General features: G+C 41.2%; 1 protein-coding gene across 1 annotated transcript; it reads left to right on the top strand.

Annotated features, from left to right (window-relative positions):
- The first annotated feature begins 326 nt into the window (after positions 1 to 326).
- LOC140887450 (cysteine-rich receptor-like protein kinase 15) lies at positions 327 to 3,530 on the top strand. Its single transcript, XM_073294697.1, has 7 exons — positions 327 to 1,214; positions 1,302 to 1,427; positions 1,501 to 1,622; positions 1,708 to 1,918; positions 2,030 to 2,267; positions 2,571 to 2,721; positions 2,994 to 3,530. The coding sequence occupies exons 1-7, from the start codon at positions 356 to 358 to the stop codon at positions 3,360 to 3,362; spliced, it is 2,076 nt and encodes a 691-aa protein (XP_073150798.1). The 5' UTR covers positions 327 to 355; the 3' UTR covers positions 3,363 to 3,530.
- Positions 3,531 to 23,255: the final 19,725 nt, after the last annotated feature.

Below are 23,255 nucleotides of genomic sequence, written 5' to 3'. Positions count from 1 at the left end.
GTTAGCAAACGCATATTAATTATTAATTTTCTTTACAATGAATTTATGATGACTAATGACACTTCATAGCACAATTACATCCAAATAATTTTACTTGGGCTATTTCCCTTCTCGATCTTTTCACAAAATTTGAGCAATAATAAAATTTTACTCAAAACAATAGATATCATATTAATGGAATTGAAATGGTCAATTGAAAGAAGCTTCCCCGATAGTCCTTGTACACTCCTGTCTCCATACCTAGCTATCATATATCGAGAATTCCAACTCAAATATATATATATATATATATATATATATATATATATATATATATATATAACCGTGTTGGGAGGATCGGAAGATAATTAAATAAATGTATGAGCTAGGTAGTTGGTTATTTTTTGCTATGATTTCTAAATTAATACTATTGCAACGTCTCGCCTTGATAATTTTGTTGATTCTGGGAAACCTTTTAGCCTATGGCAAAGCGCAATCGTGGTGCTTCAACAATGGCAATTACACGAGTAACAGCACGTATAAGAGTAACCTCGACACCCTCCTTTCTTCTCTATCGACGAATGTGGATTCCAATGGATTCTACAACGCCTCGATGGGTCAGAGCGCCCGGGATACAGCATATGCCCATGTGTTTTGTCGAGGGGATGTTGGGCTCGAAACATGTAGTAGTTGTATACAGAATGCCGCCAGTGGAATAGTAAAAATCTGCCCATATCAAAAACAAGCAGCTTGGTTAGATGAATTCTGCACGTTACGCTACTCTGATGAAAATATATTCGGAACCAGGGTGACCTCGCCTACGATTATCTCTTGGAATGTAGGGAATGCTTCGAGTCCGAACCAATTTATGGCGGATGTTAGAACGCTTCTGCAAGATCTTCGTGACGCGGCTGCTGGCGGCGGTTCTTTGAGGAAAGTCGCGGCTGGGAATGGAAGTTCGATAGATTCTCAGACTATTTATTCACTGGTTCAGTGTCCCCCAGATTTGTCTCCGGAGAGTTGCAGCGATTGTTTAAGGGAGGCTTCGGATCTTCCAATTCAATGCGAAAACAAGAGAGGGTGTAGAGTTCTAAAGCCTAGCTGCAATGTTCGTTATGAAGTTCAATCCTTTTACAATGAAACCCGGCTTCGGGAATTACAGGCGCTTTTAACACCGCCACCGCTACAGCAACCACCATCGTCTTCACTACCACCTGGTCCGCCACCAACACCAGGTAACACACGCGCGAAATCATGTTTCTTTCCTCTCTGTTTTCAGATTTCTTTCACCATGGCTTTCAATCTTGATTATGATTTTGCAGGCCGTAGTAAAAAAACCATCATCGTCGTTGTTGTTTCAATTGTTGTATGTCTAATAGTAGCTGTATTTGGTGGCATATTTTTTATAAAGAGTAGAAAGAAAAAGCCCATGGAAAGACAGCTTGGATGTAAGTATTTTCTCATAGTTTACCCCCAGATTTTAGCAACAAACTCGCTAAAACATCCCCTTTCAATTTGAAGCTACACACCACATCAATGTAGCTGAATCGTTACAATACGATTTTAACGTAATCAAAGCAGCAACAAATGATTTCTCAAATGCTAACATACTAGGGAAAGGTGGATTTGGGGCTGTCTACAAGGTATCAAATCCGTTTAAAAGCATTTTTGCCCCTAATTATATATAGTGAATTTTGAATATGTTAATTAAGATTTCATGAGATATAGGGAGAACTTTCAAATGTAGAAAAATTTGCCGTAAAAAGATTGTCTGTGGATTCGGGGCAAGGTGACGTGGAGTTCAAGAATGAAGTCTTATTAGTGGCCAAGCTACAACACCGGAATCTTGTTAGACTCTTGGGTTTCTCCATGGAAGGAAAAGAGAGACTTCTTATCTATGAGTTTGTTGAGAATACAAGCCTCGATAGATTCATATTCGGTAATCTTTTAATGTTATTACATCAAGATATATAATAGTGTAATTATCTCACCACTTTTGAGCTTACATGTTCTTCATATTTGTATATCTACTAAAGTGCATTAATTGCAGACCCGATCAAGCGCAATTATTTGGATTGGGACACACGTTACAAGATCATAGGAGGAATTTCGAGGGGACTTCAATATTTGCACGAAGAATCTAGATTTAAAATAATTCACCGTGATCTCAAAGCTAGCAATATACTTTTAGATGGTGAAATGAACGCTAAAATTGCAGACTTTGGAATGGCGAGATTGTGTGCCACAGATGAAACTCAAGGAAATACCAATCGAATCGTGGGAACATAGTAAGTGTCCTTTCGCTTCAAGTAGAAACACATTCAAAATTATTTTTATGCGCACGAGACAGGTCCTCCTGGCAATTAACCAATAGGCCGTTTGGGATTTAAAAATAATTTTTTTTTTAATAATGATTGGATAAAGTTTTTAATCTTCTTATTTTGGGTGAATCATGGGACCTTTCACTCTTAATTGGTTGTCCACTCCTTTTGATTTATATTATATTATATAGGTAACTCTATATGTGGAGCTGATTGAATAATCTTTCCTCACGGTACGTACATTGCTAATAACTTTCATGTTACCTACAGTGGATATATGTCTCCAGAATATGCAATGCATGGACAGTTCTCTATCAAATCGGATGTGTTTAGCTTTGGCGTACTGATCTTAGAAATCATAACGGGCCGAAAGAATAGCTCCTTTCGAAATGGAGAAAATATAGAAGACCTTTTAAGTATGGTAAGAAATTATTTATTTGTTAATGCATCTGAGTTTTTATTTATTTATTCTTGTGTTAATTGAACCCAATTAGCAACTTCATGATTTAATAGATCGATTGACCTACAAGTTGTAGAGGATTGGGTTGCACCCCCACTTTTTTTAAATTTTCCATGTATAATTGAGAGAATTACATATTTTAGCCTCCTCAACTCTAAGTCATACTAGTTTCACGATGTTGTTTATGATAATCTTAAATGCTCATCCGTTTTAAGAGGAGAAAAATCTTGCAGGCATGGAAATATTGGCGTCAAGGAACAATAAAAGATATAATTGATCCCGCATTGATGGCTAATTTGGAATCCTTACGAGATATGTTGCGCTTAATTCATATTGGTCTGTTGTGTGTGCAAGATAATCCAACTGATAGACCAACAATGGCTTCAATCATTCTGATGCTTAGTAGCTCTACTATATCTTTGTCAGTTCCTTTAGAACCATTATTTTTTTCTACAACTAGTTATAATTCAAAAATTGCAATGTTTCCGGCATATGATTCAAAAGAGTTTGAGTTGACCAAATCGTCAACCCAAAATAAGTCAGATCACACTACCGAATCATCAAAAAATGTCATGTCGATGACCGAGTTTCATCCGAGATGATTTTTTGAAGAGTATGGTTTGTGTTCGTTAGTACGTGTTGCTTATCTTTTTTTGATTCAACCATATCATTTTATCTTGTAGTTAACTTGTCATGTGTCATTAGTCAATGAACCTTTTTTGTTGGAATAAGCAATGTAAGGATTTACTACGTTTTCTTCGGGTGTTTAATTTCAGTTTATGAATTTCAGTCATCAGCCTATGAATTTTTTGACTTTTTTAGTTCAATCAGTTCGACAATTATTTACCTCAGACATGAGTTTATATACATATTTTATCAAACACAAAAATCAATTAGGTTTTGGATTGACATGCAGAAATTAATAATGGCCACATATATATTTTGTGATTTTCCATTAAACATTTTAATTTGTTACGTTCACAACACGTTGTTTAATATGGCGTGATATTGCTAGCTACTGGGTACCTGCCTGCGTAAGCATAACGTTATATGTGGCCTTAGATATTTCGTAAAAAAGAGGTTCAAATTATATTTTGCATCCTGTGAATTATTATTATTATTAATTTTTTTTAAGGAATGTATAATATTTTAAAAACAAAAGATGTCAAATAAACAAGACACAAATTAAATAAAAGTCTTTTTTAATGGCGAGAAAAATCTCAATCGCTATCATTCGTTGCACACTGGGTAAACACCCGGGTTAACACAGTAACCTGCAAACTAAACTAGCCAAGTAAAACGACTGAACAAGTTCAATATGACATATTTGCCCGAGAAAATGTTGGTAGGAAATAATGGAAACTTTGACCATTTATCAAAAACTTACATCCGGGCAAGACACTGTATAATAATTGTAAACTACGCATTCCGTATATTTTGTCCTTGTTTAATTTACTCTTGTCTTCGTCGTGACTTGCGGTCCAACACCCAGATTTTACGTTTTTTCTCATAGTTTACCCCCAGATTTTAGCAACAAACTCGCTGAAACACACTTTAAGTTTAGGTCTTCTCTAGCCTAACTAAAACAAAGACCTACCACCAAATTGCGCATCAATGGCACCTTCTTATATTTATTCTTATAGTAATACTACTAATTAATTAATTAATTAATTAAATTTTTTTGAAAAGACATTCAATTATATTCTGCCATCTCTCCTAATCATTCTCGATGCTTAAGTCCAAATAATTTAAAATGGTTACGTTCAATCTTCTTAATTATGCAATTAATGGCTTGACGCTAATGCCTCACCTAAATTAATTATGGAAAAAAATTATATGCTAATGATATCCGGTGGAGAAAATTAGATTAGCTCGCCGATGACCCTAAGCTCGAAGATTCTTTCTATCCAAGCAGGATCGGCTTGGGGTGAAACAACTACTACTAATAATAAATGCGGAATTTTTTTTTATTAATTAAAATATATGTACACACATGCCCATACATATATGCACAGAAAAAAATAGATTTAAAAATAAATATCTTAAATAAAAAGCAACATTTAATAAATTAAATGTCTGAGTCATGCATTAAATAAAAATATTGTTCTAAACAATTAAATAAAAGTTTGCATGCACTGAAAACGAATAAAAAGAACATGTTTAATATTTCATAAAGACATAATCATAAAAAAAACTCAGACGACGGCCGCGGGGGATCACTGCATGTCCGCTCATAGGTCCTCGCCTCCGGTGGGTACTACGTCCTCTACGTACTCACCTGCACCATACCAGGGTAGTGAGCCTAGAGGCCCAACATGCTAACATAACAAGGGTTTAAAACAATTTAAATCACTTTAATACTAATACATAACATATACATGAATGAGAATGCTTAAAATAATATCATGACATAACATAACTTAAATTAACTTAAATATCATAATCATACATAATACATAAACATTGTTGAGCAAAGTATTTTCTAACATCGCATGGTTGTATCCATAGTGTAACCTTAAATCATACATCAAATACTGATCAGCGTGGAAACCAACGTACGTGGTGGTGACGAATCACCTCTTAAATTGGCAGTAAACCGCCCTTCAATAGTTCACATATGGGGACGAGTCCCCCTTAAATTGTCACACTACTTCAACTTCCAACATAAAATATTTTCTTTTGCTCAACCTTAAACATTAAATCATGCATAAAAATTATTTCATGAATGCATGTACTTAAATAAAATGTGTGTCCTTCATATATATTTAATTTAATTATATACTAACATATAAATATAAAAATAACTTCCATGCATAAAAATAATTAAATATATATTCAGGACATGCAATTTTTCATGGGTTGTACTGAACTGCTGGCCCTAACACTCAAGCCCATTTTCTTAAATTCAGTCCATTAACATTGAGACTGGCCCATTAACATACTTAAGCCCAACATTACATTTCTAAGCCCAATTAATTAATTAAAGCCCATTAAAACACTCCTGGCCCATTAACAACCTATTCTGGCCCAATGGGCCTAAAAGCCCAAAGACTGGCCCAATAACTTCCATGGGCCCCCAAGGCCCATAAAAATTAGTGGACTCACTTAATTAATTTAATTAAGCCCAATAATAATTAAATTTAACCCAAATAATTAAATGGAACCCAAATCATTTTATTTCTAATTAATTGGCCCAAAAACCAATTAAATCATAAAATACTTTAAAATTAAAAAGACTCGAGCCCGGCCCACCTAACCCGGACCCGGACCAACTTAACCCGACCCACTACACTACTGACCCGACCCGGACCACTCAGACCCGGCCCAGACCATGAATCCAGCCCAACCCGTGACCCCCTCCCTTGCTTCCTCTCGGCCGCGAGCAGCAGGCCTTCTTGGCCTGCTGCCGGCCAGCTTCGGCCGCCCCTGGCCGGAGCCCCGCCGCCCAGACGTATCCCACGTTTGGGCGGTCCAGACCTGACCCCATGCACCTCCTAAACCAAGCCCGAACCCCACTTCCCTCGAACCCTAGCTGCGCATCCATGGAGGCCGATCTGAACATGGTGGTTTCCTGGGCTTGTTTGGCTCAAACCACTCGTGCCACTCGAGTCCAGGCCACTCACACACACCCTCTGAACACCTACCAACAGCCGTACAAGGCATGGAGGAAGAAAAACGTGAGCATGATGGAAGAAATACATGAACAAAGTGCATATCAACCAAAAGCAAACATTTTTCTGAAAATTCCTTGGAACAATCTGATGTCTACACATTCACACATATAATCCCTGATATGGCACGAAAAATAAAGAGAAAGAATCATTCCTTGCACCGAAGTTTGATCGAAAATATGATACGTGATGCGTATACGATGTCCGGGACGAACAAATCTTTAAACCAAGCCAAAAACTTCAAGATTTCGGGTATGGAGGCTGCTATAATCTGTTGGAACGTGAAGATGGTGATGGAGAAAGGTTGGAGGCGGCGAAGGGAGAGGGAGACGTGAGTTTAGGGTAGATAGGATAGATTTTTGGTTAATTAGAATTTAATTAGGATAATAACTTATTTAGGAAGATAATATACCCTAAAACAAATATTTAAAAACCCCTAATAATAATAATAATCTGATGGGAAAAGCTAAATCCCGAAATATTAAAATAGAGAATTTTTAAAATTTAATAAAAGTCATTAAAATGACTTATTTTGGCTAAAAATAAACCCCTAAATAAATATATAATTAAATACTACAATTTTCTTGACCAAAATACCTTAAAATATTATTTTAAGGCTCATAAACTCATAAAATATTTTTGGCTAAGAATTTTGGTATCTCATCCGTCCACGGTCCCGTCTACGCGATCAAAACAATTAAATTTCCATAAATCATGAAAATCACTAATTATGGGTTAAATGCTTAAAACAACTTAAAACATGCACAAATAATTCCACATAATTATTTTACCCATAATCTAAAATTCTAAATAAATAAATTTCCTAATTTTGCTTACGAATTCACGTATTTAAAATACCGGGTGTTACAATTCTCCCCCCCTTAAATTGGATTTCGTCCTCGAAATTAAAGTACTTACCCGAACAACTCCGGGTAGCGAGTCCTCATATCTGCCTCGGTCTCCCAAGTAGCTTCCTCTTCCGAGTGATTCAGCCACTGGACTCTGACCATCGGTATGACACGCGTCCTAAGCCTCCGCTCCTCCCTAGCCAAGATCCGTATAGGCCTCTCCTCAAATGCTAACTCCGGTGTCAACTGAAGAGGCTCAAAATCCAACACATGCGACGGGTTGGAGACATATCTCCGAAGCATGGATACATGGAAAACGTTGTGCACTGCTGCAAGCCCTGGTGGTAGAGCTAAACGGTAGGCCAACGTGCCAACTCTCTCCAAGATCTCGAATGGCCCTATATATCTCGGATTAAGCTTGCCTCTCCGGCCAAACCGCACTACTCCCTTCATAGGTGACACCTTCAGGAATACGTGATCACCTACAGCGAACTCCAAATCTCGTCGTCGAGTATCTGCATAACTCTTCTGACGACTCTGAGCAGTCCTCATCCGATCCCAAATCTGAGTCACAATGTCAGCTGTCTGCTGCACAATCTCAGGACCAAGTAAAATCCTCTCACCAACCTCATCCCAATGCACAGGAGATCTGCATCTCCTCCCGTACAATGCTGCATAAGGAGTCATACCTATAGACGACTGAAAACTATTGTTATAGGTAAACTCCACTAATGGCAGTCTAGTCTCCCACGAGCCTTGAAAATTGATGACACAAGCTCTCAGAAGATCCTCGAGAACCTGGATCATTCTCTCAGACTGACCATCTGTCTGGGGATGGAATGTTGTGCTGAACAAAAGTCTAGTCCCCAAAGCTGTGTGCAGACTCTTCCAAAACGCGGATGTGAATCTCGGATCTCTGTCTGACACAATCGACACTGGTATGCCATGCAACCTAACAATCTCCTTGATGTAAAGCTCTGCATACTGTGTCAATGAGTAAGTAGTCCTCACCGGCAAGAAATGAGCTGACTTTGTGAGTCTATCCACAATCACCCAAATCGCTGTGCAACCTCTGGCACTCCTCGGTAAGCCAACCACAAAGTCCATCGTAATATTCTCCCATTTCCATTCCGGAATAGGAAGAGGTCTAAGAAGTCCTGATGGACACTGATGCTCTGCCTTGACCTGCTGACAAGTCAAGCACTCTGACACAACTTTCCCGATGTCTCTCTTCATCCCGGGCCACCAATACAATAACTGCAAATCTTGATACATCTTCGTACTTCCGGGGTGAATGGAGTACGGAGATGTGTGAGCCTCTGCTAAGATCTCAGCTCTCAACTGATCGACGTTCGGTACCCACATCCTACCATTGTACTGAACAATGCCATCCACAACTGTATACATAAGATTACCCTTGGCCTCATCTCTCTGTCTCCATCGCTGCAACTCCTCATCAGTAGACTGTCCATCCCTGATCCGATCTCGCAGAACTGGCTGCACCATCAACACGGACAAGCTCGGTGCATGACCACTCGAGTAAAACTCCAAATCAAACCTCTGAATCTCACTCTGCAGTGGTAGCTGCACTGACAAACACGATACCACTGACGACTTCCAACTCAAAGCATCGGCCACTACATTAGCTTTACCTGGATGGTAGCTAATGTCACAGTCATAATCCTTCACTAACTCCAACCATCGGCGCTGTCTCATGTTCAATTCCTTCTGAGTGAAGAAATACTTGAGACTCTTGTGGTCTGTGAAAATCTTGCACTTCTCACCATACAGATAGTGCCTCCAGATTTTCAAAGCGAAAACCACTGCCGCTAACTCCAAGTCATGTGTCGGGTAGTTCTGCTCATGAATCTTCAACTGTCTCGACGCATAAGCAATAACCTTACCACACTGCATAAGTACTGCACCCAAATCTAGCTTAGACGCGTCGGTGTATACCACTAACTCCTCGTGTGGTACTGTCATCGCTAAAACCGGTGCAGTAGTGAGTGCTTCCTTCAGCTGATCGAAGCTCCTCTGACAGTCTGAACTCCAAATAAACTTCGCGTTCTTCTTGGTTAAGGAAGTCAAGGGTACTGCAATAGAGGAAAAACCCTTGGTGAACTTCCTATAATATCCTGCCAAACCCAAGAAACTGCGAATCTCCGAAGCATTCCTCAGAATACCCCATTTCTGCACTGCCTCAACCTTCGACTGATCCACTGCAATCCCATCTCTCGAAATAACGTGGCCAAGAAATGCCACCTGCTCGAGCCAAAACTCGCACTTGCTGAACTTGGCATACAAATGATGCTCCCTCAAAGTCTGCAAGGCTGTCTGTAGGTGCTGCCTATGCTCCTCAATGCTCCTAGAGTAGATCAAGATATCATCAATAAAGACTATGATGAACTGATCAAGATACGGCTGAAATACCCGGTTCATGAGATCCATGAAAACCGCTGGAGCATTGGTCAACCCAAATGGCATCACTAAGAACTCGTAATGCCCATAACGTGCCCGGAAAGCAGTCTTGGACTCATCTGCCTCTCTAACTCGCAACTGATGGTAACCAGATCGCAGGTCGATCTTGGAGAACACCGAAGCTCCCTGCAACTGATCAAATAAGTCCTCTATCATCGGCAGTGGGTACTTATTCTTCACTGTGACCCTATTGAGCTCTCGATAATCGATGCACAGTCTCATACTGCCATCCTTCTTCTTCACAAATAATACTGGAGCTCCCCATGGAGAAAAGCTAGGACGAACAAAGCCTTTCTCTAATAATTTCTGTATCTGCTCCTTCAACTCTTTCATCTCGGTAGGAGCAAGTCTGTATGGTGCCTTAGAGATAGGCACGGTGTCTGACACTAAGTCGATGCTGAACTCCACATCTCTCACTGGTGGAATTCCTGCAACATCCTCCGGAAAGACATCCGGAAAGTCACGAACCACCTCTATCTCTGATAATGATTTGCTAGATGGTTTTGAGGCCGTGACAATACTTGCTAGAAACCCCTGGCAACCCCGTCTCAACAACTTCCTCGCCTGAATAAGAGATATCACCTGAGGAAAATCACTGCTCTGAGATGTATGGAAAGTAAACGGGTCGCCTTCTGATGGTTTCACTGACACTGATCTCCGACGAAAGTCAATCGAAGATCCATTGACTGTCAACCATTCCATATCCAAAATCAAATCAAAACCACTCAATGGCAAAATCACCACATCTGCTCGAATGGAGTGTCCCTGAAGCTCCAACTCCAGTTCTCGAATGACCTTCGAGGTAGAAATAATATGCCATGACGGCATAGTAACATCATACCCACTGTCAATAATCTCAGGTGTGATGCCTATCCGCCTGATAAACTCCAGGGAGATAAACGAATGCGTAGCCCCAGAATCTAGCAACGCAAACGTGGAGTTGCCTCCAACTAGAATTCTCCCTGCACGCAGAAAATTCCCAACAACTTCATGCCACTACTAAACTTTCCCCCAACGAGACACTAATAACCCTTAATTCTAATCACAAGTAAAACATGCTTCTTATTCTAACATGCAGATAGATAACCCAAATAACAACAATTTCGCAAGAAAACGAGATTCTTAACCAAAGGGAAAATCATAAAATACTAGGGATAAGATATACCGGTGATCAAGGAGGTGTCTAGGTCTGCCTCCTCTGCCTGCATGACAAACACTCTACCAGCCGTGTTCTTATTCCTCGGGCAGTTAGCTATCTGATTCACTGGCTCCCTGCAGTGGTAACAAACTCCTGCTCCCAACAGACAAGGTCCCGAATGCATCTTCTGACACTTCGGGCAATTAGGAAAACCTATAGTATTAGGGGACCCGCCCCTCTGCTGCTGTGGCCTCTGCTGCTGCGGCCTCTGCTGAGGATTCGGGCACTTAGCCGGCCCAGTAAACTGCTTCTTCGCAGGAGGCTGCGAAGATGGTCGCTGATACCCCGACTGAATCTGTCTCTTCCCTTGCTGCTCTCGCTGCATCTCTCTCCTACCCTTCTCTGACCTCAGTGCTCTACTAACTGCCGCCTCATATGTAGCGACGTCCATCATACGTACGTCGTGCTTGATATCCGCTCTCAGTCCCTCCACAAACTGCCTCATCTTCTCCGGTGGACTGTCTGCAATTAGAGGCACAAAATGACAGCCCCTCTCGAACTGACTCACGTACTCAACCACTGACCTGTCCCCCTGCCGGAGACTCATAAACTCCCGGATCATGCAACTCCTCACATCCTCCGTGAAATATTTGGCATAGAAGACACGCCTGAACTCTGCCCAAGATAGTGTAGGGAGGTGTACTCCCCTGACAGCACCCTCCCACCAAAGAGCTGCGTCTCCCCTTAGCATATACGTCGCACAGTTCACCCTGTCCGCATCTGTGATCCCCATATATGCAAAGATGGACTCCAAAAAACGAATCCACCCCTCAGCCACCAATGGATCGGTGGTACCAAGGAACTCCTTCGGCCCCTTCTTCTGGAACCGCTCAGCTACGTCCTCCTCATGGGACATTCTGGGACGTGAAGCCTGCTGCTCTAACAGAGCAGTAACCCCTGCCATCAAAGTAGCATTGGCCTGCTCCAATGCTGCAAGTGGGTTCTGCGGAGATGGAGGTGGAGGTGGAGGTGTAGATTCCCCACGTCTGTTCATCGGTCTGGGAGGCATTCTGCACCACCACATATTTCTTTACGTAAATCGCCATGCATAACTAAGTATTTTAACATTAATGCTAACTTAAATTCTTAAAAGTAAATCATGCTATAAGCACTTAAAACTTACAGACCGGTAGCGTGGATTTCTGAGCTCACATAGCAGTGATGACCCCACCAAGAACGCGTTTCTGATACCAATTGAAACAACTACTACTAATAATAAATGCGGAAAATTTTTTTTTTATTAATTAAAATATATGTACACACATTCCCATACATATATGCACAGAAAAAAAATAGATTTAAAAATAAATATCTTAAATAAAAAGCAACATTTAATAAATTAAATGTCTGAGTCATGCATTAAATAAAAATATTGTTCTAAACAATTAAATAAAAGTTTGCATGCACATAAAACGAATAAAAAGAACAACATGTTTAATATTTCATAAAGACATAATCATAAAAAAAACTCAGACGACGGCCGCGGGGGATCACTGCATGTCCGCTCATAGGTCCTCGTCTCCGGTGGGTACTGCGTCCTCTACATACTCACCTGCACCATACCAGGGTAGTGAGCCTAGAGACCCAACATGCTAATATAACAAGGGTTTAAAATAATTTAAATCACTTTAATACTAATACATAACATATACATGAATGAGCATGCTTAAAATAATATCATGACATAACATAACTTAAATTAACTTAAATATAATAATCATACATAATACATAAACATTGTTGAGCAAAGTATTTTCTAACATCGCATGGTTGTATCCATAGTGTAACCTTAAATCATACATCAAATACTGATCAGCGTGGAAACCAACGTACGTGGCGGTGACGAATCACCTCTTAAATTGGCAGTAAACTGCCCTTCAATAGTTCACATATGGGGACGAGTCCCCCTTAAATTGTCACACTACTTCAACTTCTAACATAAAATATTTTCTTTTGCTCAACCTTAAACATTAAATCATGCATAAAAATTATTTCATGAATGCATGTACTTAAATAAAATGTGTGTCCTTCATATATATTTAATTTAATTTTATACTAACATATAAATATAAAAATAACTTCCATGCATAAAAATAATTAAATATATATTCAGGACACATGCAATTTTTCATGGGTTGTACTGAACTGCTGGCCCTAACACTCAAGCCCATTTTCTTAAATTCTGGCCCATTAACATTGAGACTGGCCCATTAACATACTTAAGCCCAACATTACATTTCTAAGCCCAATTAAGTAATTAAAGCCCATTAAAACACTCCTGGCCCAATAACAACCTATTCTGGCCCAATGGACCCAAAAGCCCAAAGACTGGCCCAATAACTTTCATGGGCCCCCAAGGCCCATAAAAATTAGTGGACTCACTTAATTAATTTAATTAAGCCCAATAATAATTAAATTTAACCCAAATAATTAAATGGAACCCAAATCATTTTATTTCTAATTAATTGGCCCAAAAACCAATTAAATCATAAAATACTTTAAAATTAAAAAGACTCGAGCCCGGCCCACCTAACCCGGACCCGGACCAACTTAACCCGACCCACTACACTAATGACCCGACCCGGACCACTCAGACCCGGCCCAGACCACGAATCCAGCCCAACCCGTGACCCCCTCCCTTGCTTCCTCTCGGCCGCGAGCAGCAGGCCTTCTTGGCCTGCTGTCGGCCAGCTCCGGCCGCCCCTGGCCAGAGCCCTGCCGCCCAGACGTAGCCCACATCTGGGCGGTCTAGACCTGGCCCTAGCCCTGACCCCATGCACCTCCTAAACCAAGCCCGAACCCCACTTCCCTCGAACCCTAGCTGCGCATCCATGGAGGCCGATCTGAACATGGTGGTTTCCTGGGCTCATTTGGCTCGAACCACTCGAGCCACTCGAGTCCAGGCCACTCACACACACCCTCTGAACACCTACCAGTAGTCGTACAAGGCATGGAGGAAGAAAAACATGAGCATGATGGAAGGAATACATGAACAAAGTGCATATCAACCAAAAGCAAACATTTTTCTGAAAATTCCTTGGAACAATCTGATGTCTACACATTCACACATATAATCTCTGATATGGCACAAAAAATAAAGAGAAAGAATCATGCCTTGCACCGAAGTTTGATCGAAAATATGATACGTGATGCGTATACGATGTCCGGGACGAACAAATCTTTAAACCAAGCCAAAAACTTCAAGATTTCGGGTATGGAGGCTGCTATAATCTGTTGGAACGTGAAGATGGTGATGGAGAAAGGTTGGAGGCGGCTAAGGGAGAGGGAGACGTGAGTTTAGGGTAGATAGGATAGATTTTTGATTAATTAGAATTTAATTAGGATAATAACTTATTTAGGAAGATAATATACCCTAAAACAAATATTTAAAAACCCCTAATAATAATAATAATCTGATGGGAAAAGCTAAATCCCGAAATATTAAAATAGGGAATTTTTAAAATTTAATAAAAGTCATTAAAATGACTTATTTTGGCTAAAAATAAACCCCTAAATAAATATATAATTAAATACTAAAATTTTCTTGACCAAAATACCTTAAAATATTATTTTAAGGCTCATAAACTCATAAAATATTTTTGGCTAAGAATTTTGGTATCTCGTCCGTCCACGGTCCCGTCTACGCGATCAAAACAATTAAATTTCCATAAATCATGAAAATCACTAATTATGGGTTAAATGCTTAAAATAACTTAAAACATGCACAAATAATTCCACATAATTATTTAACCCATAATCTAAAATTCTAAATAAATAAATTTCCTAATTATGCATGCGAATTCACGTATTTAAAATACCGGGTGTTACATGGGGAGCTTGGGCTTAGGGGCACAGGAGCTCGGGAGCTCGGCTAAGCCCTCTCGCCGTATTTCCCAGGTCAAGTCGGGAGGTCGGCCTCGAAATCTCGGGAGCTCGGCCAAGCCCTGTCGTCATATTTCCCAAGTAGGGTCGGGAGCTCGGCCTAGCGAGCTCGGGAGCTCGGCCAAGTTCCCTCCCTAGATGGGTTTAGGGCGTCAGTTGTGAAATCAGTTTGGTAATGTAAGAGATCGGGAAGTTCGGCAAGGTTCTCCTACTCTTATTTTAGCATAAGGTTAGCTTAGCAAGGTAGTCCAGTAACTTCAATAGGCTAGCTAGGATGTTAGGATCAGTTGTTCATGGTAAGCTTAAAAGTTGGCAACCACTTTTGCTCCACTCTATCTTTTAGTCTTTAAAGGGCAGTAACTTAGTGTTTTCATGAGGGCAGTTCAGCTCAGATTAAACATATCAGTATTTCCTTTCTTGGATCAGATTCTGGCAAGATCTCAGCCTAAATATCTAGGATTGTGATCCCCAGATCCTTGGTTCTTGATAAGGAAGGTAAGCGTAAAATCCAGAATCCTCTCCTATAAATACCAGGTTCATTTTCATTATTTGCATTCCAATTTCACTCGAGTGCCCACACCACTCACTATATTTCGCTATCCTAGCATCTGACTTGAGCGTCGGAGGGGATACGCCGGAACACCTTTCGGCCCCCCTTAACACTCTTGTTCGTGGTTTCAGGTCAGCAGCAGCTCATCATCCGTTGGAGAAGTTTTGTTAGCTCATCCAAGGAGATCACTTTCTTGAGGAATATCAATTGGCGTCATCTGTGGGAATCTTTGAGCTAATACGTAGATATGGCAAGAAGAGGAAGAGGAAGAGGAGTAAGAAATGTGGCTGACATGACTGTAGATCAGCTCAGTCAGTTTATCACTCAAACAGTGCAAGCGGCCATTGGTAAGAAGAAACCACCTCCTCCCCCTCCACTAGGAGGTCAGCCGAATCAAATGGATGTAATGTATGAGGAAATCAGAAGATTAGGTCGGCAGGTCGGCAGGTCGGCCTTGGCAGGTGCAGAGGAAAAGTCCGTTCTCTAGGGATATTCTGGACGAGGAGCTCCCTGCAAATTTCAAACACCCCACTATAGGGGAGTATGATGGGAGTTTTGATCCGGAGGAACACTTGGGGAGGTTTGAGAATGCAGTTTTAATACATAGATATTCAGATGCCATCAAATTTCGGGTCTTCCTCACTACTTTGGTGAGGTCAGCTCAGCAATGGTTCAATATTTTGCAACCCGGCAGCATTCGAAGTTTCAATGATTTCAGCTTAGCTTTTGTACATCAATTCGCAAGTAGTAAGAAATACTTGAAGACTTCTCTCAGTTTGTTTAATCTGAAGAAATCGAAGGTTGAGCCCTTGAGGGAGTATATCCAACGCTTCAATACAGCGGCTCTAGAAGTACCTGCTGCCACTGCCGACACCTTGGTGAACTCTTTCACTCAAGGGTTGAGGGGAGGACAGTTTTTTAAATCCTTGGTTAAAAGCCTCCTTTGACTTTTTATGAGCTCCTTAGTCGAGCTGAGAAATATGTAAATTTGGAAGATACAGAGGCAAAGAAGGCAGGAAGTAACATCTGGAGGTAAATCAGGTAGCAAATCAGGAGCAAAGGCAGAGAGGAAGGTGGAGGTAGGGAGAAAGAGGGCTGCAGAAGAGCCAAGCAGGGTTAAAGGACCTTATCCCTATGTGCCACATTCAGTAAGCTTGTAAAAGGCAATGCAAGTATGTGAGGAAATGCAAGTACTTGTAAGGCCTCGGAATGCGGAGAGAGGTCCGAGGTTACCTCCATCCGATAAGTTTTGTAATTTTCATCAGGAATATGGACATGTCACTAATGACTGCCAGAGGCTAGGTGAGGAAGTGCAGAGGATTATGTATGAAGATCCTCGAATCAGAGCTGAGCTAACTCGGAGAGCTAATCCTCCTCGTCAAGGCCAAGCTCCTCAGTGGAGGAATCAGAGGAATAAAGTAAGGGGAAATCAGCCCGAGAATCAAGGGAGAGCTCCCCGAAATGGTCAGGGTGATAGGGTTGAGAAAATTGCAAACCATCCTCATAGGGGTATGATCCATATGATCTCAGGAGGAACTACAGATGGAGATTCGAGAAGATCTCGAAAAGCTCATGGGTGCAGGTTGGAAAATTTTTAGGTAAACTCTCAGCTCAGCTATCTTGCTGATCCGAGTATCAGTTTTGGAATGTAACGACCCTGCCCGGATCCGCTACCTAATCAGAGTTTAGGAGCATAATTAAACATGCATTAAATAAATCGCTGCGGAAGACTTAAATTAAAACAGACCGGCAGAATACAACCGGATAAATAAATTCGATTATACAACCCAATCGAAATAAATAACCCTAAAGGCAAAACCTACAGCTAAATCCTGCTTACTTCACTGATCACTGGCTACTCCAAGCTCCTGGTGCCCAACCATGCACCTATAACAGCCCCGTCGAATGGGGTATCCAGACATACAAAAACACTGGACGTGAGCTCTAAGCTCAATACGAAAGAAAAGATATATATAATATATGCAACACATAAATGACTTTAAAATCAGGGTTAAATCACTTTCTCTGGGCGCCTGAAATACACAGTACCGGGCTAGAGAGCGACTCCGCGTGATACTCGTATATTCCCAAGACACGAATCCTCAGGAAGAATTGCCTCGACTGATGGAAACTGTCATAACTCACATCGTACTCGATGCAGTGTCCGTAAAAACATATGCATGATCTAAAGCCGTAAAACATGGTAAACACATAGCACATACTCATGCAACACATAATATATATATCATACTGGCCATCTCAGTCAGTACTTACGTACCTCACTACAGGCAAATCCTAGCAGTCCCACTCTAGGTTCCAAGCCTATCAACAACTCTACAATGCAAATATCCATGCATTATTCATAAGCTCTAAAAGTCTTAACTAAGCTATTGCATACTCCTAAATAATTGAAGGAGACCATAGCTATACCTGCGTCCGTCGTCAGCCCACTGATGGCGACTATCCCACAACTAGGGGCACACCCCTGCTGCAGCTCCACAGCTTCGAGCACTGCTCCGCTGCACGAGCACTGCCCCTCTACTATGTCAGACACTGTCTGACTATACTAAAATATATTTCCTAATCCAACTCTAAAATAAGAGTACCCGAAGCCCAAAATAGAGCTACTAGGGCGAAGGAGAGGAATTCGGAATTGGCAAGAAATGAGGAGCTCGGACCCTATATTTATAGACGTCGATCGGAAGCTCCGTTCCTCGATCGGACGTTCCGTTCTGGCAGATCGGAAGTTCCGTTCCCCGATCGGATGCTCCATTTGCCACGTGTCAATTCGGTCCACATGCAACCACACACCTGTCACCGACAGCCATCAGAAGCTCCGTTCTTGATCGGACGTTCCGATCGTCGATCGGACGCTCCGATCCTGTATCATTGCTTCCGATCCCACTCGAGTCTTGGAACCTTCTAAACCAATTTCGAGTGTCCTGGATTCATTCCTGGGCTCCGTTAATCCTTTTGGAGTTTCCTTAATCACGTTTTACTTAATCCAAACATGATCATTTGATTAAATACTCATTTAATCGTTAATTACGGATACGGGTCACTACATTCTCCCCCCCTTAAAATATTTCGTCCTCGAAATCTATGGTAACACCTCGAGAACGTAAATACAGACTCTTGCCCGAGTGTCTAGTCGAAATAGCTTCCGACATACTCAGACTCTTGTCGAATTATATGCAAGCTGTATAAATGCTAAATCACAATAGCATTCTCCGAGCTGTAAAACACTGCATTACTTGATGACAATTAATCTCGCTTGACACAAACGTACCACAACACTGGTACGTCCTTCGTCACAATCACGATCTTACTGATCACGAAGCATACAACAATCCACTGGTCACCAAAAGTCCTCAGTGCCCAACACCTCTAGTGAGGAAACACTAATCCCAACACCGTGCTGACACAACAAAGCTCTAATCCTCTTCAAAAGAATCTGAATGACATAGGGTTATACTGCAACATAACTTCTTAACATGATTCCATAGACTGATTATCCTTCCCATGCCTCACCGAAGCAAAACAGCTTCCCAAGGGCAACACTGGGAACTCAGACCATCCAGTCTAGTACAAATCACAGTTTATGTTTCTTAGTATAACTCAGCCATAGGTTATTCACCCAAGAATTCCCAATCAATAGATATTCTCCCGATAGTTATACTTACTCGCAATCACTGTATACAAATCAAGACTAAGGCAAGCTCCCACCAATATGTTCGACTGGGACATTCCACAGTACACAGACATATGGAAACGCTTCCTATATCGTCTCGAAACTCAACAGTTGCAAGCGTCTGGTATAACTCAACTCGGAGTCTCTGATGAAGCCATCATCGCATACCAACCTCCCAAGATTAAACACACTAATCCTGGGACTAAATCCCAACGGATTCTCAATAGTCATATAGCTTCCCTTGCTGAACTCATCAGCCACAGCAATAAAAAGACTAATTCGTCGATTCCCTAGCCGATCCTGGGAAACACTTGTCCTCTAATAGCTGGTCACACAACGCTTCTGACTGTCGTCATAGCTGGAACGTAAAATCTCTAACAAACAGTCAGCACGGATATGATTTACTGACTGGAAAGAACAAGGTTGCTGCATTGCTGTCTTGCGAAGTCTTTAATTCCCACAACAATCTTGTTGACCACTAAGCCGATCAACGACTGCTTCGATCATTTCCATGATCTCACGCACCACATGCTAAAATTTAGTGACACCCCTTGCTGGATCTCGAAAATAGACCCCAGCTAATGTCACCCCTCGCGATCATACAACTGATGTCCATATGAGTATCCAATCCTCGTTGGATCCCAAACTCCAATGGTACACTTAAGACATCATCCAAAAGCACTATCCTGGAAGTTACTAATTCCTTCACTTGTGTCTCCTGTCAAGTTAACCCTTAACTTGACCCTTCAAGTCAATTGAAACTCTTTGGTGAATTTATCTCCGGCAACCTAGAGATTTCAAAGCACCACCTGCTCCGAGACTGTACCAAGTACTCATCTCTTAAGCATTTGAACGACAAAATACTATCCCAAGTATTTATCGATTGCTACATCCAAATCATCACCGATTGGACTTACTAATCGACCTCGTCGATTTACTGATTGATACTCACACTTATCAAACCAGATAACCACTGATCGTCAACACCTAAATGGCTCGATCAATTACTCTTGACTCGATTGTCCCAAGTCTACTATTCCAAACACTGGATTACTCAAAACTCTCTGGTTTCATCAAACCCACGCTTGGTAACCGAACCATAGCTATTAGTAATTTAATGACACATCCTCGTGTCTTACTACTGACAGCTGTCTCGTACACTGACTTAACCAATCTAACCCTGACAGAGTTAATCAATATCCACTAGTAGTCATTAGCACAAATCCTACGCCGTCTCAGCACTACTACTCGTTGTCTTGTTCACTCGAGATGAACATCAAGACAAACTAAGTCCAAGAAGCATAGCTAACGAATACCAAAGATTTCCACAATCTTCGAATGCACTCCTGATCATATTCCTTGCTAAGACTGTACGACAATTCAAGACTTAGGGTAGCTTACCACGATATCCCACCTGGAAAATCACCAAGGCTTCACGGGTATAGGCCATGCTTCCCTCAGATCTCAATAATCCTTGTACAATACTTATCATATGATCCAACACTTGATGAAATCAATCATCATGAAGTAGTCCTTGTATTCGAGTCGAAGTCTCGAAACTACATCCCGTCCTGGATCCTGAATAATTCCTATCACAAGGAAACTTTATCCACAACTCTGATGACAACCACATGTCATTGCTGGTAGAATTCCATCCACCTACTAGATCCACACGTCTAGAAGTAATCCAAAGGTAAAACTTATCTGCTCATAGCACACACTCGTCAAGGAAATCCCTCCAAGACTGGTTCCTATAGAAGAACACTATTACTGATATCTCTGAAACACCAGACGATATCGAACCATCAATATCAAACCTGATACTAATCCAAGGTCATATCCTGTCGTGACTGTCACCAAATCCCTAGACTGAGTAGCCTTCCCACCGCCGTCTCCTGAAGCACAAGGGCTCCTAGGTAACCTCTGAAGTAAAAAGACTCCCAGAGTAACACTGGCATAGGGTCGCGCCCCATCACGTCTAGTCATGGTCATAGTCCACAACTCTTGGTATATACTCGTCCTGTTATCCTGATGAAATCCCATCATCACAAGTCTCAACCTAAAAAAGGTCAAACAGTACACTGTTCAAAGGAAACAACCTAGAACGAAGCCCAATGTCCGAAAACAAACAATATTCCCATGCCTCTAGATGAGTCCACCCATCGCTGGCACTATTTTAGTCCACTGACTAACTAGGTCAATCCTAGGAAAACACTTAGACTACCCGCAAGTCAACAATCACCGTTGGCCCTACTCAAATCCCATGAGTCACCACAGTTGAACACTAATCAACTAGGATCAATGCTAAACTTAGCAAAAACACGCAATCATCCACAAATTGCTAGATTAATAAAACATGTATTATTGCTTCAAGTTATGTACAATTTCTTGATTACAATCCCTATGTAATACAATTACAGTATCCCGAAAATACAAAATGTACAATCAATAACTTGAATGATACAACCGAGTCTGATGATTTATTACAACTGAAACACTGTTTACAACTACAACAATATAGTATTTAAATCATTGTACTAGTCTTAGTTCCTTGAGCATGAAGCTTCTAATCGACACACGCATCGATACAAGCATACTCCCATCCAAGTCTCTCTACATGTCCTCCTGCAAAGAACTTCGGAGAAATGGCACGTGTTAGCTAACCAGCTATGCTCTGCGTCAGTGCATGTCAATCGACCTCTTATGCTCACGATCTACCGTCAGCTTTCTTCTTGTAACTAAATCATGCTTTTGAACACGAAGTTTCTCATACGCGTACCAAAAGCATCGATACACGCACACCGGCAAAACCATGTTCTGCATGAGTTTAAATGAAAATCTCTCCAACTACGAGTGGAGAATCTCTTCGAACTGGAACCACATGGGTTATTACACACCATTCGTTCCAAAAAGCCCTCAGAGATATCTGACGTGATATTCTCTTTCTTCTCTCCCAGTCTTTTCCTGCTGGAATTCATATGTTCTTCGTTCAGCATCCCAATGCATCAAATGATGAACTGTAGTTTAGCATATTCATGCCACTACCGGTGTTCTCATCACTGCTGCTTTCCTTATAATGAAAGCTTCTGCCGCAGACCTTGGCAATGAAGAAAATTATCCTTAGGTCTCACCAATCCTACAAGGATAATCCAAAATCTCTGTACTATATCCCAAGTCTCTTGCATGCATATGCTCTGATACCAATAAATGTAACGACCCTGCCCGGATCCGCTACCTAATCAGAGTTTAGGAGCATAATTAAACATGCATTAAATAAATCACTGCGGAAGACTTAAATTAAAACAGACTGGCAGAATACAACCGGATAAATAAATTCGATTATACAACCCAATCGAAATAAATAACTCTAAAGGCAAAACCTATAGCTAAATCCTGCTGTCTTCACTGGTCACTGGCTACTCCAAACTCCTGGTGCCCAACCATGCACCTATAATTGCCCCGTCGAATGGGGTATCCAGACATAAAGAAACACTGGACGTGAGCTCTAAGCTCAATACAAAAGCAATGATATATATAATATATGCAACACATATATGAATTTAAAATCAGGGTTAAATCACTTTCTCTGGGCGCCTGGAATACACAGTACCGGGCTAGAGAGCAACTTCGCGTGGTACTCGTATATTCCCAAGACACGAATCCTCAGAAAGAATCGCCTCGACTGATGGAAACTGTCATAACTCACATCGTACTCGATGCAGTGTCCGTAAAAACATATGCATGTGCTAAAGCTGTAAAACATGGTAAACACATAGAACATACTCATGCAACACATAATATATATATCATGCTGGCCATCTCAGTCAGTACTTACGTACCTCACTACAGGCAAATCCTAGCAGTCCCACTCTAGGTTCCAAGCCTATCAACAACTCTACAATGCAAATATCCATGCATTATTCATAAGCTCTAAAAGCCTTAACTAAGCTATTGCATACTCCTAAATAATTTAAGGAGACAATAGCTATACCTGCGTCCGTCGTCAGCCCACTGATGGCAACTATCCCGCAACTAGGGGCACACCCCTGCTGCAGCTCCACAGCTTTGAGCACTGCTCCGCTATACGAGCACTGCCCCGCTACTATGTCAGACACTGTCTGACTATACTAAATATATTTCCTACTCCAACTTTAAAATAAGAGTACCCGAAGCCCAA

Source organism: Henckelia pumila, chromosome 3 (genome assembly GCF_033568475.1).
Source record: "Henckelia pumila isolate YLH828 chromosome 3, ASM3356847v2, whole genome shotgun sequence".
Classification (NCBI taxonomy): Eukaryota; Viridiplantae; Streptophyta; class Magnoliopsida; order Lamiales; family Gesneriaceae; genus Henckelia; species Henckelia pumila.
This window is presented reverse-complemented; position numbering and strand designations above follow the sequence as displayed.

Bases quoted from the DNA above. Each gene is read 5' to 3' on its own strand.
- LOC140887450 (XM_073294697.1), top strand. From the start codon at position 356: ATGTATGAGCTAGGTAGTTGGTTATTTTTTGCTATGATTTCTAAATTA. The intron at 1,428-1,500 runs GTAAGTATTTTC...TTCAATTTGAAG, and splicing joins CATGGAAAGACAGCTTGGAT to CTACACACCACATCAATGTA. The intron at 1,919-2,029 runs GTAATCTTTTAA...CATTAATTGCAG, and splicing joins CCTCGATAGATTCATATTCG to ACCCGATCAAGCGCAATTAT.